General features: G+C 37.1%; 1 protein-coding gene across 2 annotated transcripts; it reads left to right on the top strand.

Annotated features, from left to right (window-relative positions):
- Positions 1-458: 458 nt before the first annotated feature.
- On the top strand, positions 459-16,314 carry insig2 (insulin induced gene 2). Of its 2 annotated transcripts, none has more exons than XM_051930764.1 (6): positions 459-666; positions 6,115-6,460; positions 7,992-8,116; positions 9,287-9,453; positions 11,317-11,416; positions 15,495-16,314. In XM_051930764.1, exons 2-6 carry the CDS (start codon positions 6,214-6,216, stop codon positions 15,534-15,536), a joined length of 681 nt encoding a protein of 226 aa, XP_051786724.1. In that variant the 5' UTR covers positions 459-666; positions 6,115-6,213; the 3' UTR covers positions 15,537-16,314. The 2 variants fall into 2 exon arrangements, with proteins under 2 accessions (XP_051786724.1, XP_028663805.1); XM_028807972.2 differs by having other exon boundaries at positions 459-768.
- Positions 16,315-18,618: the final 2,304 nt, after the last annotated feature.

The raw sequence follows: 18,618 nt of genomic DNA, 5'->3' as shown, positions 1-18,618 counted from the left end.
TTTTGAGAATAAAAGCATAAGGCACGCACTTCTAAGTATGTTTTCGTCTCTTCTTGAAGGAAACATTAAATTCTCAACGTTTAATTTAAAAAGTTGTAACTGACAACCTTAGTCACCTTTGATCGAGACCGCTGTTTTTTTATTCCAATGAAAAAAACGGTATTGTATCATATTCATTACTTACTTTGTACAAAGCTAACACGTTTTAACTTCTTTATTTACATGTGATGTCCCAATATGTCTAAAATATCCCTACCGAAAAATGACATAAAAAATTGATTTGCATTGAATGGAACTATTCCTATCTTGAGGGTTGTGATGCTACTGATAGGCGGCTATGACCTCGAATGACACTGTGCGCTTGCGTTGACTTTCTCGGAAATTACGTCACGCGCTGCTTTCTTATTGGACGTGACGCTCACCAGACTGTGGTGTGTAAGGAAAGTGAAACGCGAGGGGTTATTGTAGGAAGAGGGAGGGGAAGGAAAACATAACCCAGACGTAAGCAAAGTCATCGTTATGTGTATGTGATGCGTTTGTTCCAGGGGGCACACAGGAAAATAACATCAAAACAAGTGTGTTCGAGTTCTAGATAGGAACTGTTTTACGTGGCGAAGAACCAATAAGGAAAGCTGGTCTTGCTGAAGCAGCGTCGTCGTTTGCTTGGTGAACTCATCGACCGAAAACTGTAACGGTCAGGGAATACAGCATGTTTCGGGATTCCGGTAATGTGTAAAATAAATTGAAAGATAGGAAGTCCTCTACGAGGTAAGTCGTGTCGTGGGAAAATAATTTTAATGAGGTGTTCAGTGGCTTTATTTAGTACAGAGTTTATTTGTAGGGTTGCTCGAGTGATGTCAACAGTCTGAGGCGAATCTGTGAAGAGGTTACTTTTGTTAATACTGTAATACTTGTTACGTCTGTTTTAGTAAATAAAATGCACACCGAATATGTATACATGTACTGCACACGTTCACGGCCTCCTTTTGCAGTCATTTTAGCGTGAATCATTTAACAGGGTGATGGTTCAGATCAGTTTGTGTCACGATCTACAGTAGGTGCAGCCTGGTTAAACTGTAAAGTGTCATTTATCGTCCAATGTGTTACAAGATTATTTTCCGCTGATCAGAACTAAATTCAGTGCGCTTTTTTTTCCTTTTGGAGTTTAAGCTTTAAATGGGCACACATTACTTAATAAAGCCTATTGCAGAGATTGCACAGTGGCTTTAAAAAGTATTCACCTCTTTTGAAAGTTTTTACTTTTTTATTGTTCTGTAACTTTGAGTCACAGTGGGTTTAGTTCGGATTTTCGTTTGCCATTGATCAACAGACAGATACTCCTTAATGTCAAAGAGAAAACAGATCTCTGCAAATTGGTCTAAATTAATGACAAATATAACAAGTTGCCTGAAGAAGGGGCCTGAGTTGCCTCGAAAGCTTGCATATTGTAATCTTTTTAGTTAGTTTTTCTTGTCTTTTCTTTAAATTACAATGTAAATCAAAATGATGTAAACAAAGGCTGATTGCCGCAAGTGAAAAGACATAATAAGTAATGCATTTACATTCGTAGATTACAATCAAAATTCAGTAACATAAGTAAAAATTCATTACAATTATTGTAATTGATTTAATAGGAACTGATAAACCGCAAAATAAAATGGGCATTAGTGTAATATAAGCGTTAGGAGTGTGTGATATTGACAAAAATAATATCTCGAGATTTTCTGGAATTTTGACGATAACCATAATTAAATGATGTTTTTCACCTTTTAAAAATGTGTTTATAAAAGTCTTATTGACGTAGCTTGGCCTTATTAATAGGATATTAATTGTAGCTTACTAATGAGATCAATTTTAACAATAGTTAAGGAAAGCAGCTCTCATTTACTTACTTAAAGCTGAAGTAAAATAACACAAAAACATTACAGTCACTAGTCAGAGTATTACTGAGATCAAACAGTGCAAGTAATAGTAATATATTTTATTATATAGCACCTTTCCCGTGCTCAGGTATGAGTAATAATTCATTTAATAATAATAATTCATTACATTTATATAGCGCTTTTCTCAGTACTCAAAGCGCTATCCACACAGGGAGGAACCGGGAAGAGAACCCACAATCTCCTCCAGTCTCCTTACTGCAAAGCAGCAGCACTACCACTGTGCCACCTGTGAGGACAATTATTTCAAAGTGGCCTACAAGATTTACACAAAAGAACTGCATTAAGACCAATAAAGGTATTATAATGAGAGTATTTTAAACAGACACTTACCCTTAATGTAAGCAAGATATGAACCCAAAGGGAATAAAATACTCATTTACATTTATTTGCTTAGTGGTTGCTTTTATCCGAAGCAGCTTACAACAGAGGTAAACATGATCAAGTGATATAAGGCCAGAGTCTGTTTCTTCTAGCAAGTGTAATAGGACAGGTAACTTAAATTGATTGCCACAAGTGAAAATTATTACATGTTTTGCCCCGTGAATAATAACAAATGTTTAACAAGTAAATTTTACTGAATAAGCATGAAGTTTATTGTGAACAAATAATACAAAACTAATGCATTATTTAGTAAACATAGTGCCCAGAGTAAAACAAATCATTGTCCTTTGAAATGAGCCACTTTTAGTAGGTGTAACTGCTTGTAGCTGTTAATCAGTCTGCCGTTGCACTGAGGAGAATGCTTGGCCAGCCCTCCAGAACTTTGTCATCCCAGTGACATTTGTGAGTTTTGAGTGCACGCTAGTTGTTTTAGGCCTTGTCACAGCACCTCAGTGGAGCCTTGGCCTTGGCTTTAGACTCTCTTAGAGAGGTGACAACAATTAATAATTAAATGTTAGCAGTAAATAATGTGAAAATGTCTTTTTGCAACAAAAAAGAAGTACATACAAATTTTAAATTGAATTGCATTGAGAGAAAACTCACAAACAGGCATACAGTTATGTCCATAAATATTTGGACAGAGACAACTTTTTTCTAATTTTGGTTCTGTACATTACCACGATGAATTTTAAATGAAACAACTCCGATGCAGTTGAAGTGCAGACTTTCAGCTTTAATTCAGTGGGGTGAACAAAACGATTGCATAAAAATGTGAGGCAACTAAAGCATTTTTTTTAACACAATCCCTTCATTTCAGGGGCTCAAAAGTAATTGGACAAATTAAATAACTGGAAATCAAATGTTCATTTCTAATACTTGGTTGAAAACCCTTTGCTGGCAATGACAGCCTGACGTCTTGAACTCATGGACATCACCAGATGCTGGGTTTCCTCCTTTTTAATACTCTGCCAGGCCTTTACTGCAGCGGCTTTCAGTTGCTGTTTGTTTGTGGGCCTTTCTGTCTGAAGTTTAGTCTTCAACATGTGAAATGCCTGCTCAATTGGGTTAAGATCAGGTGACTGACTTGACCATTCAATAATTTTCCACTTCTTTGCTTTAATGAACTCTTGGGTTGCTTGGGCGGCGTTTCATGATACAGATGGACAATGACCCAAAACATACAGCCAAATCAATTTGACTGCATTTAGCTGGATTTGAGCAGACAGTATGTCTCTGAACAACTCAGAATTCATTCGGCTGCTTCTGTCCTGTGTCACATCATCAATAAACACTAGTGTCCCAGTGCCACTGGCAGCCATGCACGCCCAAGCCATCACACTGCCTCCACCGTATTTTACAGATGATGTGCTATGCTTTGGATAATGAGCTGTTCCACGCCTTCTCCATACTGTTTTCTTGCCATCATTCTGGTAGAGGTTGATCTTGGTTTCATCTGTCCAAAGAATGTTTTTCCAGAACTGTGCTGGCTTTTTTAGATGTTCTTTAGTAAAGTTCAATCTAGCCTTTCTGTTCTTGAGGCTTATTAGTGGCTTGCACCTCGCAGTGCACCCTCTGTATTTACTTCCATGCAGTCTTCTCTTTATGGTAGACTTGGATATCGCTACGCCTACCCCCTGGATAGTGTTGTTCTCTTGGTTGGCTGTTGTGAAAGGGTTTCTCTTCACCATGGAAATGATTCTGCGATCATCCACCACTGTTGTCTTCCGTGGACGTCCAGGGGCCTCATGTGTAAACGGTGCATATGCACAGAAATGTTGAGCAAGAACGTTTCCACATTCATATCACGATGTATAAAACCTACACTTGGCGTAAAGCCACACACTTTTCCACGGTATCTCATACCCTGTCGTACGCAAGTTCTCCATTAGGTTTTGCAGACTGACGGCACCCAGCGTCAAAGCAGTGCTACTGTTCCTGTGTGGTTACCCTTTCTTAGATCCACATCCACAACGGCGGCTCAAGTGCTCCTTGTAGAACTGTTTGTACTTGCAAGTTACCGTGAGGTAATTGTACTTATGATACAGTTATAATATTGCACAACCTGAGCCACTTTATAACGATGGGCTTAAGGGCTATTTATATTGATTTGCATATTCAAAGAGGCGTAATTCTGGGAGGTGTTGGGGCGGGACAGCAAGCGCGTGCACGTGCGTTTATTTCCACGCTGAGCTGGATTTATGTAGCTGAAGAACGCGGAAGTTGGCGAACGCACAGATTCTTGCATCTGGATTTTTCTGTGCGTAAGCACATTTCGGCTTTTGTGCTTACGCCATGTTATAGTGCGAATTCTATGCACGGTGTTATGCATGAGGCCCCAGGTCTTTTTGCGTTGCTGAGTTCACCAATGCTTGCTTTCTTTCTCAGGATGTACCAAACTGTAGATTTTGCCACTCATAATATTGTAGCAACTTCTCGGATGGGTTTTTTCTGTTTTCACAGCTTAAGGATGGCTTCTTTCACCAGCATGGAGAGCTCCTTTGACTGCATGTTGTCTGTTCACAGCAAAGTCTTCCACATGCAAGCACCACACCTCAAAACAACTCCAGGCCTCTTATCTGCTTAATTGATAATGACATAATGACGGACTTGACCACACCTGCCCATGAAATAGCCTTTGAGTCAATTGTCCAATTACTTTTGAGCCCCTGAAATGAAGGGATTGTGTTAATAAAATGCTTTAGTTCCCTCACATTTTTATGCAATCGTTTTGTTCACTCCACTGAATTAAAGCTGAAAGTCTGCACTTCAACTGCATCTGAGTTGCTTCATTTAAAAGTCATTGTGGTAATGTACAGAACCAAAATTAGAAAAAAGTGGTCTCTGTCCAAATATTTATGGACCTAACTGTATATTTAAATTTTAATATGGGTTACATTCACAATTAATTGAATGCAGGCATACTCACAAAAACGCATTTACCAAGTTATTATTAGAATGGTTTTCAAAAAATGTATATCCTCAAAAAAAAAAGAACAAAAAAGCATGCGTAGTTTTTTTTTTTTTTTTTTTTAATCCTGTTCAGTTAGGCCCTTGCTGGGAGAAAAGCGTCGCTACTTATATTTATAGATACATATATAAATAAATAACTACTCATATCATTTTCAACAGTATTCAAGCCTTAAAGCAGGCTCATACTGATATTTGGTTTGAGGTCAGTTTTGAATTACATGATTTTAAAAGCTGTCATTCAAAAGCGTGTTTTATGTACTGTACTAATACATATAAATGCATTCTATAATTTAGTTATTTTTAAGTGTGACTCTTTATTATGAAAATATTTAATGCACTAAAATGTCATTATTCTCTTTAATAATGTCAACAGAAATGACAAATGCTTTGGCTTTCAAAACCTTTAAGTGAGTTCTTGAGCTTAGCTATATATTATATTATAATAGCAGTTTTCTAGTACCGGTATACCACATAACATTAATTTACATCTGAAAATAATTTAATATAAGTTTTAGATGGAAGTCATGTAACATTTAAGGACAGCAGTTACTAAAATCTCGTCACTCCTCGGCTGCAGTGAATTGCTGTGCAAGTTTGTAACTTGCAGTGAAAGTCATGCACTGCACTGTATGAGTAGAGCAATGTAAGTCATTTTGACAGTTAATTCACATAAAGAACGATGGAGTAAGAATAGGAGATCCGTGCAAAAGAAAGCAAACACCACAGACGACCTTTCTTTTAATTGATGATGAAGAATTATTTTGTCATATTTTTATTGGTACTTGTAAAGTATCTCTGTTGACCCTTGTTTTTCTTTTAGGCTTCTGGGATGTTCTACCATTGTTTTTACTTGTGGCAGGCTGAAAGAGAAATGGGCATTTCTGGGTTAATCTCCTAAAAAAAGGAATTGAAGAAAGTCATGGCAGAAGTGTCTAAGATTAAAGGCTTGCAGCCCGTAAGCCGTGGTCCATACATTTCAGCAATAACCAACAAGCACATGAACTTGATGATACGTGGAGTTGTCTTATTTACTATTGGAGTGTTTCTTGCATTGGTTTTAAACTTACTGCAAGTTCAACGAAATGTTACTCTTTTTCCACCTGATGTAATAGCAAGTATCTTCTCATCTGCCTGGTGGGTGCCACCTTGCTGCGGTACAGCGTCAGGTATGCTTGGGGGTAAAAGGGTAAGGAAACTATCTGGTAACTGGTCTGAGAAGATAATAATTGTTAAAGATAGACAGATCATTGAACAGGATCAAATAAAACTTCCTTTCTTCATATTTGCCACTTACGGGGAGGCAAAAATTAAAGCACTACAGTTCATAATGTTGCTAATTTTGTTTGGTAAAACCTATGTGCACCAAAGCCGATATCCTGTGGCTCTGTGAATATTGGTACTTGTAGTGTTCATTTTAGAAAGTTAAGTGACAGAATAGTTCATGAGAAAAAACTTTTTCTAAGTTTGAATCCATAATTTTTTTCTTCAAATTTTTCCGTACACTTTTAGTAATGATGTAAATATCACAATGGATATTTTATTGCTATGTCTTACTTATTCCTAAAATGATTTGTTTAAATTGGTCACATTCAAGATATTTGCTCATAGGTTACGGCTGGCTTGTAAGCGATCTGTAAACTTTCTTTCTTCCTGTATAATGAAGTCAAAACACTACTGTAAATACAGTGTAAATCAGAATGATTATGCCCAGCAACCCACAGCTTACTATTTATATAAAGCAATGCCTCTTTCTTTATGCTTCTTCTTCCACTTAACCTTAAATCTAATAACAACTGACAGCTAGGGAGGCCCAAAATGCATTTTGTAAATAATACAAAAAACAATTGAGTAACATCGTGCTTGAGAGGAACAGTTCTTCCCAATGACAACCTCTTCTTCATATTACCTAAATAAAACCACATGACCAAATTTCATCTGAATTGTCCTGGGACATCTGTTCTTTAATTCTCTTTTTTTTTTTTTTTTTGTGCCAGTTTTTGTAAATGATATGTATAGCTTAAATAATAATGCACCCTTTCTGAAACGCAAAACATTAAATGTTAGATATCTTATTTGTTGGCACTAAAGGCTGGCTAAAGTCATCGTAATTAGATGGAATTGAACCTGTGAGATTCCATTTACTTCTGCATTCTTGCCAAGACCTTAAATGTAGTCAAAGCGCAAATCCAAATGAATTTGTCATGCCCATGTTCACTGGATAATGGGCAAAGAGATCCCACATACTGTTTGACAATATGTGCTTCGATACTGTGTCACAACATATTTTTTTATCCATTGTAAAGGGTACTTTTGGGGGAAAAGGATAAAAACAACTGCTATAATCATAACTTATATTCCCAGCTGTGATATGAATATTCTATATTTATGTTGCATTTTTCTGTAATGTGTTTTATAGTATAGTATATTTTTGTTTTGGGTTATGTTTCTTTAATTTTCTGAACACAAATGTGAATGAGACATATGACTGCAAAGAAAAAGGAGACAGTTTTTTTTTTTCTTTACATATTTAGGGGCTTAATTATAATACATTTGGTTGTGTATTATGTAATTTTTAAAGGCTAATCAAGCTGTTTGGGAAATGTGTACAAACGCTATTCCTAACTTCAGAATTTATTTTTACTGTTTAAATATGTAGTGTTGCTCATTTACTATCTGCTTTTCTGTCTGTCTCTGCAGCTGTGATTGGATTATTATATCCATGCATCGACAGCCGTTTGGGTGAGCCACACAAATTTAAGCGGGAATGGTCCAGCGTTATGCGCTGTGTGGCAGTTTTTGTAGGAATAAATCATGCAAGTGCTGTATCCTTTGCTTCCTAGGTTTTAAAAATGTTAATCTTGCGATAAACTTCACTCTCTAAAGTTAAGTTTATGAAGTCTCATAACAGCCTTATGAAAAATTCTGTTAATCTATTTCAAGTTAAGTGAAATTATTTTTCGGGTACATTGTGATGATCAGAAGCTAGTTTATTAATTTAACTTCATAGTGTATGCCATATAAGCACTGTAGTCTGAAACATACATTCGCCAGAAAATATTGTCTTTTGAGTCAAAATCTAATTTTCCATAGTTTCCCGTAATTTCCTAAGGCCAGCCTGTGCCCACGGCTTTGTAAAATTTTTGGCACTCGGCAAGACATTAGTTATGCCAATGCAGGGTCAAGCTACTGACACTGATTAATAAATATCATGCTGGCATCTGGGAAATGGCCAGTGGAGATTTATTTTGACCTCAGCTCGCCAGTTGCCACCTGCTGTTTAAATACAATGAAAAGAAACACTCTAATCGATTAATTCAAAGTCTCTTCGCATACGTAGTTGGAAGTAAATGTTAATACAGTACATATTACAAGTTGAAAATAATTAAAATGGAAACCTCAGAATTTCAGGTTTGGAGTGCTGTGTGTTTAAACAGCAGAACTTCATATCAAGAGTCTCAAATGGTTGTATCAGTGCATTTCTCAATTAGAGGCAAATTTTTGCTGTTAATAGACAATCCAATTACATGGCTTATTGACAAGAATGTGAAATAAAATGCATCCAGTAAAAGGAAAATGTTTACTTCTGTTCATAAAACATAGAACAACAAGAATGCCTCGCCTGGTGTTCTTGGTAATGCACAGCACAGATTATTCATAGATAAATGATAAATTACCTTCCCTTGCCTTCATTCTTTACTTCTGTTAAACAGCAAAATTAACCTGTGGCCTCCCAGAAACTAAATGCTACACCCCTGCCTTTGAGAACCAGTTAGATATTGTCCTAATCTGCTTAAATAATAGTAATTTTGAAAATAAAATATGAGTAAACATTAGGCCATTAATGTGATGGACTGGTGCCAAGTTTAATACCGGTTCCCTCTTTGTCCTCGATGCTACCATGTGGCCTGTAATTGGATTACGTGGGCTTGAGAATGTTGTGTTCTTAAGGGGTTTTATTTTTGTCTGTATGGAACTTTAACCATTTTCTATAGAAGGTTGATTTTGCAAACAACATACAGTTGTCTCTAACACTTGCAGCACTTTCTATTGGACTCTGGTGGACGTTTGATCGATCTCGTAGTGGCTTTGGCCTTGGCATAGGAATTGCCTTTCTTGCCACACTTGCCACCCAGCTTTTAGTGTACAATGGTGTTTTTCAGTAAGTGTTTTTTTCATTTTCTTATAATTTTGATATAGTCTGCATGTTCTTCACTAGTAGATGTCTACTTAAGTTTAACTTATTTCTCTGTTACAGACAGGTTAGGATTAGGGTTAGTGACATTACATTGTTTTCAAATTAATTTAATGGGCAAGTTAACTAAATTATTTATTGGTTCAAAATGATATACAATGTGTGGGTGATTATATTTTAATTGATTAGATATTTGTTGGTGGAGAAAAAAACAAATTCAAATATATCAGACAAGTAATGTTAATGATAATGGAAAGTGGAAAAATTGAGGTAAACATGAATAAAGTTGATTCATGTTTTCTGTAATATTTCACACATTCAGAAAATTTTTTTAACTTACATTGCAATTTGGAGATTACTGTCATTAAGTATACAAAGCGTTGAGACACTAGATTACCTGTTCAGATACAGATATTAATTGTGGGGGCACCATCCAGGTGAAACCCCATTTAATAACTAAAGATGTTTTAAAGCAATTACAAAAAAAAGAACCAAAGGCAACATGGCCACAGACCCACTCAGTCAATAGCTGACAGGTATGTGTGCTAATTAGGAGGTTCGACTCCATCTGTCACAGGACCATAAATGAACCACCACTTCCCGTTGTTGGCCAGTTAATATACCGAGTACTCCAGAAGGGGCGAGACATCTCAGGATGTGAGGGAAGTGATGTTAATCGATTTCCTGGTGTTCTTCAGGATTGTGTAGGAAAGTGAAGAAACCGTTGGCAACTGTGCCCCTTCATGGCATGGAGTGGCATTGCTTGACTTCATTATATTCCTAAGTGCTCATGTTTGACACTGAAGGAGTTTGTTTTATAGTACAGAACTGTGTAGTCTAATGAAACATTCATTTCAGTGAAAGTGCATTTGCCTTACTTGATGGATGCTTTATAAATAACTTAAAGGGGAATAGTTACTAGTGAAGAGCAGCACAATTTACATGTGTTTTTACATTTGCATATATGGGTAATGTGATATTTGTTTGTTATGCATTAATTTCTTTTTGAGAAGCAGTTAACTTTTTTATATGATGTAAGATGTCTGTCAATTTATTACTCTCTGTGGATTTTAGTTAAGAATTATAGAACAGGGCATTCAGTTCTTATAATTTGTTTTGCACTTAATTTATGGGACTTGAAGATTAAAAGTACCAACAATTGTTTGCTGAACCTAATTAACTTTTACAAATGCTTACAGGACCTAATTAAATATAATTTGTCATGTATGAGGAAAATCCTTATAATCGGAGTAAAGTTTTCCTACCTTCAAAAAAGTTGCAGTTATGGATTTTTAGAACTATTTAATTTGTTTTGAGGTACAGCCTTTGTGTTAAGAGGCTGATAATGATGAAGAGTTTTGCAGTTTTACTCCATGAGAACTCAGAACATTGTTTTTAATATTCTTTTCTAAAACCAGCGTCTCGAGTATTTAACCAGACCATATTCATTTCATTCATTTATTATTTTGCACAATGTTGAGTGCCGCACATTTATTTATTTGTGGTCTAGTTCTACATAAACCAGAAGACTTGAGTCATTGAGGAAATCATTACAATAAACAGGGTGTTATTCTACTCACAGAGATGTTTTTAATGTGTTTTTTATATATTAGTTTTTTCTACTAACATGTATGTGTGTGTGTTGAAAGATGTTTATCAAGAGATATAGTTTATTATTATTATTTTTGTATATTTCTGTTTGTCTCTCTTGAGCTTCTGTAAAGTTCTAATTTCCCTTTGGGGATTATGTATAGTCTGTCTGTCTATATATCTATCTATGATCCCCATGTACATATATAATGAAATTGAATTGCACATTCTTATTTAAAGGTATACGTCTCCAGATTTTCTGTATGTCCGTTCCTGGCTTCCTTGCATATATTTTGCTGGAGGAATTACAATGGGAAATATAGGTCGGCAACTAGCAATGGTAAGAATTGTGTATATTGTTCTCTTTAAACAGTGCTGCAAGTTTAATTACTTAAATCTGTATTTCATTCTTTGGGGTACACAAAAAAGCCTGAGTGTAGTTTTTGATTCACTTCATTTTGCTTTTTTTATAATATATACAATGCCATGATTAAAGTATGATATTCCTAACTGGCCGCATCTAAAAAAAAAACTGATAGCAAAAATGTTATTGGTAGAGATTACTTTAGATAAAACTTTATTAATCCCATGAGGAAATTCAAATGCAGACAGCAGCAGAAACTTAAAAAATAAGGATACAGACAGTACAGGCAGTTAATCAATCAATCAATCAATCAAGCAATACATTAAAAATAAACTTAACAAGTACATCGGGTGGACGCATTGAACTGCCTAATAACAATGGGCAGAAAAGATCCCCCAGTGGCACTTCTTAGCACACCATGGTGAAATGAGCCTGTGTCTAAAAGTGAGGGGATTTTTCATGATGGCATCCAGTTTTGCCACCATCTTCTTTTCTGCAACAGCTTCCAGTAAGTTCAGAATTCATCCTGTGATGGAGGAGGTTTTCCTTATAAGTTTGTTCAGACATTGTGCATCTTCTGAGCTCAGGTTGCTTCTCCAGGAGCCCACAGTGTAGAACACCACACTGGCTACTGTGGACTGGACACATCAAAAGACCTGATTCTCCTCACCAAGTACATTCTGCTGCGGCCCTTCTTGCACAGCACCACAGTGTTGTCAGACCAGTTTATGACTGTTCATGTCACTGAAGCATCTTCATAACGTGATGCTCGTCCAGTTATTTTACGGTTATATTTCCAGTGCTTAGCATTGAGCCTAAAGTAGTATAATTTGGCCTCATCCTCTTTAATAAAATCCCTTTGTGCGTCCAGGTGTCCATGTGTGTGTGACTTCTGGTGAAGTGCGCATGCGCGGGGCTTCTGGTGAAGTGTGCATGCGCAGGGCATGGTGCGATGCGCGATATTACTGTAAGAGAAAGTTAGAGGCGTTTTACGGAAATACAAACCATTATTACTGCGAGAGGAAATTAAAGGTACACAATACAGTGACGCATATTACAGCCACATACTGTCAGAGGAGATTAAAGGCATATTACCGACGCGCACGCATGTATTACCGCCAGAGAAAATTAAAGGTATATTACGGACGTACAAGGCAGTATTACTGTCACAGAAAATTAATACACGGCGGCAGCCCACGAAGAACAAAAGAAAGGCTGAAAGAAAGAAAAATACGACCAACAAAAAGAATGAGGTCAGGGTCCCTTGCCATTTAATATAGACTGTTCCTACTAATGTTTATGCACTACTGTTCTAGCGCCCGTTATTGTAACGGGCTAAATGACTAGTTAGATTGTAAAAAGTTTACCTGTGTTTACAGTCGCATGCAATCTGGAGATTTATTTTAGACTTTCAATGGTGTCTTCCTTTTTGCCACTACTGTGTAAAGCCCAGGTTTGCTAACCTTTCCAGGCAGTGACTGTTGTGTGTATCTTTTCCCTCTTATCAGTAGGTGAACGCTGTAATTCCTTTAATTTTGTTAAGGGCCTCTCTGATTAATGTCCTTCTGACTTGAATTTTCAGATCTGTAAGATGCCCAGATATTGACATAGTTGAGGATCTATTTTGTTTTAATGGACTTTGCCATGTGTTGGGGAGATTTTCAGTATCCTGGCAGTGGGTGTTTTCCAGGCCTTATTCAAATTGTTCTGTAGTCAGGTGGGTGCAGCTTGTTAGGGGCTGTGCTAATCAGCTGTCAAATGTTATTTAACTTGAACTCGGAGAGAAACACTTTAATTATGCACAAGTCAGTTCTTTTGATTCTGCCAGATTAAAAGGAGAGAATGCCTTTGGAATCAATCGTATTCTTTTGATTATTTACAAGGCTGTTTGTAAATGCTTTCACTTTATCATGCATGTTTTTGGGTTGATATGTGGTTAAAAAAAATACAGTTAAATAAAAACATGAACAACTACAAGGGCATAAACACTTTTTAAGGCTATGTCACATTATGGGACTTTTGCAGTGATTTTTCACTTGAAGCCCACATAATCTTAGCGAGTCGATGGTGCATTTCTGGGAACCGTTGCAATAATGAAACCTGCCCAGCGGCTCACTCAAAATAATCTGCAACTTGCTCCAATTAAATCAAATAGGTTTGACTTTGTCTTTAGTCAAACGGCTGAACTCTGTGTGCAATGAACGCTAATCTGGTAGTACAGGAATGAAGTACCACATTTCTCAAGGTCATTGCACAAGGTAGAGGCAATGCCGAGTGGCTTGGGGTGGTGGGTGGGGGTCCTTTGATACTCAATCCCTTGTAGTTTTCAGACAGCAACATTCCTTGGTCCGTTGCACACCGTGCTTTCACTGTCAAAGCGTTCTTCAAAACCAACAAATCCATCATCACAACGCAACACTCAGCATTCCCCCTAACAGTGATGTCCCAAATCGGAAAATAATTCTTCAATGGGTGGCTAAATTTAGAAGGGTACAACATTCAACAGAAAATCTCCAGGTTGTCCTCAGACTGTATGAACGCCTGAAAATATCCAAGCTGTAAGGGCATCAATTTTGCAGTCTCCTAGACATTCAGCGCGCTTAGGCATTTCTAACACGTCTATGAGGAAGATTTTGCACGAGGACCTTAATTTCCATCTATACAAAATGATGGTATCGCAGGAACTCACTGGGAGAGCTGAGGTGAGTTGTGCGCAAACATTCAGCAGACCGTTCATCATCATGTGCAGTGTCGAGGCAAATTTCAATTTGAATGGTTGTAAATAAGCAAAACGTTTACTATTGGACTGAAACCAACCCTCGTGAACTTCATCAGAGACCCCTGCACAGTGATCACACGTGTTACAGTTTGGTGCGCCATTGCAAATTTGGCATTATAGGCCCTTACTTTTTTAAGGAGAGGGGAGCAATGGTCACCGTCACTTCAGAACGTTACATTGAAATGCTTGAGAACTTTTTGTGGCCCCAACTGGAAGAAATGGATGTGGTGGATGCCCAGTTTCAACAAGATGGAGCAACAGCTCATACGGCGCAGAGATCCATACAAGTTTTGCGGGAGATGTTTCTAGGGAAGCTGGTCTCCCTCTGGTGATGGTGATGTCGCGTGGCCTTCATGTTCATCTGATTCTTGCTCCATGCGATTTCTTCTTGTGGGGTTATCTCAAGTCGAATGTATACACACACCAACCTCAAAACATTGAAGCCCTCAAGGGCGCTATTCACAACAAAATGGCCAGATGAGTCATGAGAGCATTCAAAAATCGTCTCAAAGAGTGTGTCGCTAATGATAACTGCCACCTTGAAGATATCATTTTTAAAACACAGTGAAAAAAATCTGTTTTGTTTGCCCCTTTCTTGTGGCGTAGTGAAATTTGTAGCATTTTTGTAGAATAAACATTTGAAATGTGGTACTTCTTTTTGGCCCACCCTGTACAATTCATAGAATGCAGCAAGAAGGATCAAGGAACGCAAGTGTTTTGGACCTCACAAAACGGAAGAGAAGCTTGTCTGTCTGGTGGTTTGTGTTTTACGTAGCATGAGAGAATGGAAAAAGACCAAAAAAAAAAGGCAGATATTGCGACCAAACTCTCTGTACGTGTTAACTTTTCGTACAGCGATGGCACCGTCAGGCAGCACGTTATTTTGGCGGGCACAACTGTGCTGGAAGGTTGTCACTTGGTAAGTTAAAACTGCCTGGCGATTTTCAGTCGTGTAAATTGACTTGGTCTGGCGACGAGACCAGCAGCCGTAGTAGGCAAGTCTGACATACCCCATGGTTAGAAGTCGTGTAATGTGACATAAAGCAGCTTTAAACTGTGAATTAACAAATAAAGTGTGTCATCAGGAATTACAGGTCTAGAATATCAGCTTTTTATTTTTTAAACTAGTTTGAGTGTTGAGTTTGACTGTTTTTAAAAATTTCAGTCTTACTTAGCATCTGAAGTGCTACTAATTATTTTTTGCTTTTAAAGTCAATAATTAATTCCTATTTTCTGTCTCTTTACACTGTTTTTGTTTTCTTTTTTCCTAAACAGTATGAATGCAAAGTAATTCAGGAAAAAATACACCAAGACTGAAGAAACTAGGAAGTGTTCTTTTCATTAGTTTTATTAAAGGATCTGCATCGACTAGACAAAATGCCAAACTATTTTTGTAATGTAATTTAAAATGTATTTTTAATATTGAATTGCAAGTACTGCAGTTTAATTTCTTCTTTGTTCTAATGTACTTTGCAATCTGTGATTGCTTTTTTATTTTTGTTTTTTTACAAATCATCAGTATATCTCTTTTCTGATCCCATTGTATTTCTGTGTGCAATAACAACAGCATTTAAAATAAATGTAAGCACAGCATATATTACAGTATGTCGGGTAAAATGATGTTTGGCTTTCTTATGCCAGATGTCTTTGTGCTAAGTACAATTCAATGGTGGATCAGCAAATGTGTTTGTTTTTCTAAAAATCTGTTCTCTTAAACTTTATTCTTTTTCCATTTTTGCAATGGGACAAATAACTTACGGATTGTCAAGATTAAGAAGTATATTTTAGATGATAACCCATTATGCATTATTTCAGTGTTATAACCAATAATGCACATGTATTGGTTACTGGAAACCTTTGGTAATATATAGTCTTAGTTGTTTAATTAAAGGTACTGTATAATGTACAAGTATCCTTACTTGGCCAAACAGATTTAACTTCCTTTTTATTTACCCTATATTTTGCTCTTTGTGGCATATAACTGGTTGCATGTATAATTTGCCTGATACTGAACAGGTCACATTTATTTGTAATAAAGTGCTGAGAAAAGACAGAAAATATTACATTTCATATATTTTTCCTGCATGATATTTTAGTAGAGTTAAGCGATATGGACTTAAATTGATTCTGCGTTTATTTTGAATGAAAGTGCAACATTTTACACACTACCGGTCAAAAGGTTGAGAACATCTTGGGTTTTTTTTTTCTTTAGTTTTTATGGAAATGCACACAGTTTGATGTCTTAACATTTCATGAACTCAAGGAATAGCACCAATAAACAATGGTAAAAAAAAAATAATTCAAGGAGTCATTAAAATTTACAAAATTTTATTCAGATTTTTGATTATCAAAATGAGCCACCTTTTGATGATATAACAGCCTAACTGTGATAACCCTTTTGATTCAGAATGCCAGTCACCAACTCTGCCTCTAGTTAAAGAACCTGAAACTATCACATGTCCTCCTCCAGGTCTGATGGTGTCACACCATCCTTTCGCCAACTCGACGGCATACAAACACCTGACGTGATGAACTGAAGATTTCAAATTTGGATTCATCGTTCCATAAGACTTTCTTCCAGTCTGCAGTGGTCCACAGCTGGTATTTCAAGGCCCTGTTTTGTCCGTTAAGGAATGGTTTTCTTCCTGCCACTTGCCCGGTCAAACCTCCAGCACCGAGTCTCGTCTTCACAGTAGACACTGACATTTGCTTTTGTTACCCTGCACTGTTAAGCTGCTGTGCTGTGAGGCGCATGTGATCACCCAAGCTGGTGACCCTCAGAAACTTGTCTTCTGATTGGCTTGTGACTTAGGACGAGATGTGACAGAGCCAATCAGAGTTTCTTCCAGTTGCCTTTGGATTGTGTAGGACAGGGGTGGGCAGATTCAGTCCTGGAGGGCCGCAGTGGTTGCAGGTTTTTGTTCCAACCCAGTTGCTTAATTAAAAAACAATCCTTGTCAATTATTTAATTGCATGGCTTGCTAGTGCTTTAACTCTGCCATGTCAGGTCATTCTCATATCCTAGATTTATTTTCCTTTCTAAGGATATCATCCAAATGAGCTGAAGTCTAAAACAGATGAGTAATTCTCAGTACTTCACTTTTTTTTCTTCACTTTCCTTCCAAGTATTTAATTAAACCAAATAGTGCATGATAAATACACACAGGTGTAAATGAAAACAAGCTAAATGGAGAAATGCTGGTCTCTTGTCATTTTGCATGGTATTGCTAATTAGGAGCAATTAAAAACCAAGAATACAGCTGTTTAAGACTAAAATAAGCAATAAGGGTTCAAAATCTTAATGAGCGAGACAACTAAAGTGAAGCTGAAGTGTTACTTGAGCAATAAGGGTTTCTTATTAAGCAATTGGGTTGGAGCAAAAACCTGCAGCCACTGTGGCCCTCCAGGACTGAATCTGCCCACCCCTGGTGTAGGACACCACTGGACTCACTGATACTTTGATTTTGTTTGCAGTGTCTCTCTAAATGAAAGGCCTACACTTTTAAGGGTAATAATGATTTGTCTCATTTCATTAGCTAATTGCCATTTTCTTGCCATTATCACTTGAATATTGTCCAAGTGGTACTTCAGAGAGTGTAATAACATGGTCTGCTCCAACCCTGCTTTAAGACTTTAAGACACACAGAGAGGATTTTAACACTAGAATTACCAGAGCCTACGAAAAAACTTGTAGATCCGGCCCACCTTAAATCGATTCTTAAATCCGTTCACACCTCTCCGCCAGCATCCTTTGTCCTCTAAATGTGCTGATAAAAGAAAAGCTGCCAGCAGCCGGCTATTCCATCCCCCCACCGACTTAGAACGTGCGCGAAGTTTTCCCAGCTCATGCCTTGATTGATTATCTGGGAGTGAAGTGGAGTTTTAGAGTGGAAATAATAGATCGTTATTTGGAACACACGCATTTCATGCGTGTTCCGTTTCTAAAGTAATCTGTGTAAACACATTGTTAAAACAGAAACTTTTTCATATTTTAGTAATAAATGTAGTAGGCATAAACTATAGACTGTGTAAAGCCTGAGTTCCAAAGATCAAATAAACACTTTCACAAAAGCTTCAAGGATGATACAACAGCTTTTGTGGTGTAGCGCGCTAAGGTTTGCTTCTTAGAGCACAGCATCTTTGCCGTGCCTCACGGACCTGAGTTTGATTCCCTGCTGGGGATAAAGTGTTGCTTTTTTTTTTTCTTTGTAACCTCAAACGGAAATAAAATTTATAAATTGGTATGCACTGTCAGTTAACGAGATCGTTATATTTTCACGTGGGATGCTCCTTTTAAAATATTTATTTTAACAATTGAGACTGCAATTAACATGAACAACTGTCCTTATAACTGTTATTTTTAAGATCCATAACACACAGACAGCACTGCGTAATAGAG

This window comes from Erpetoichthys calabaricus, chromosome 8 (assembly GCF_900747795.2).
Source record: "Erpetoichthys calabaricus chromosome 8, fErpCal1.3, whole genome shotgun sequence".
In the NCBI taxonomy this organism is placed as follows: Eukaryota; Metazoa; Chordata; class Cladistia; order Polypteriformes; family Polypteridae; genus Erpetoichthys; species Erpetoichthys calabaricus.
The sequence above is the reverse complement of the archived record's forward strand: the minus strand, read 5'-3'. Positions and strand labels throughout refer to the sequence as shown.

What these genes read in the sequence shown, in the direction of transcription:
- insig2 (XM_051930764.1), top strand. Translation starts at nt 6,214, where the DNA reads ATGGCAGAAGTGTCTAAGATTAAAGGCTTGCAGCCCGTAAGCCGTGGT. An exon ending in TTGCTGCGGTACAGCGTCAG is followed by an intron (nt 6,461 to 7,991) that starts GTATGCTTGGGG and finishes CTGTCTCTGCAG; the next exon opens with CTGTGATTGGATTATTATAT. An exon ending in GAATAAATCATGCAAGTGCT is followed by an intron (nt 8,117 to 9,286) that starts GTATCCTTTGCT and finishes CATTTTCTATAG; the next exon opens with AAGGTTGATTTTGCAAACAA.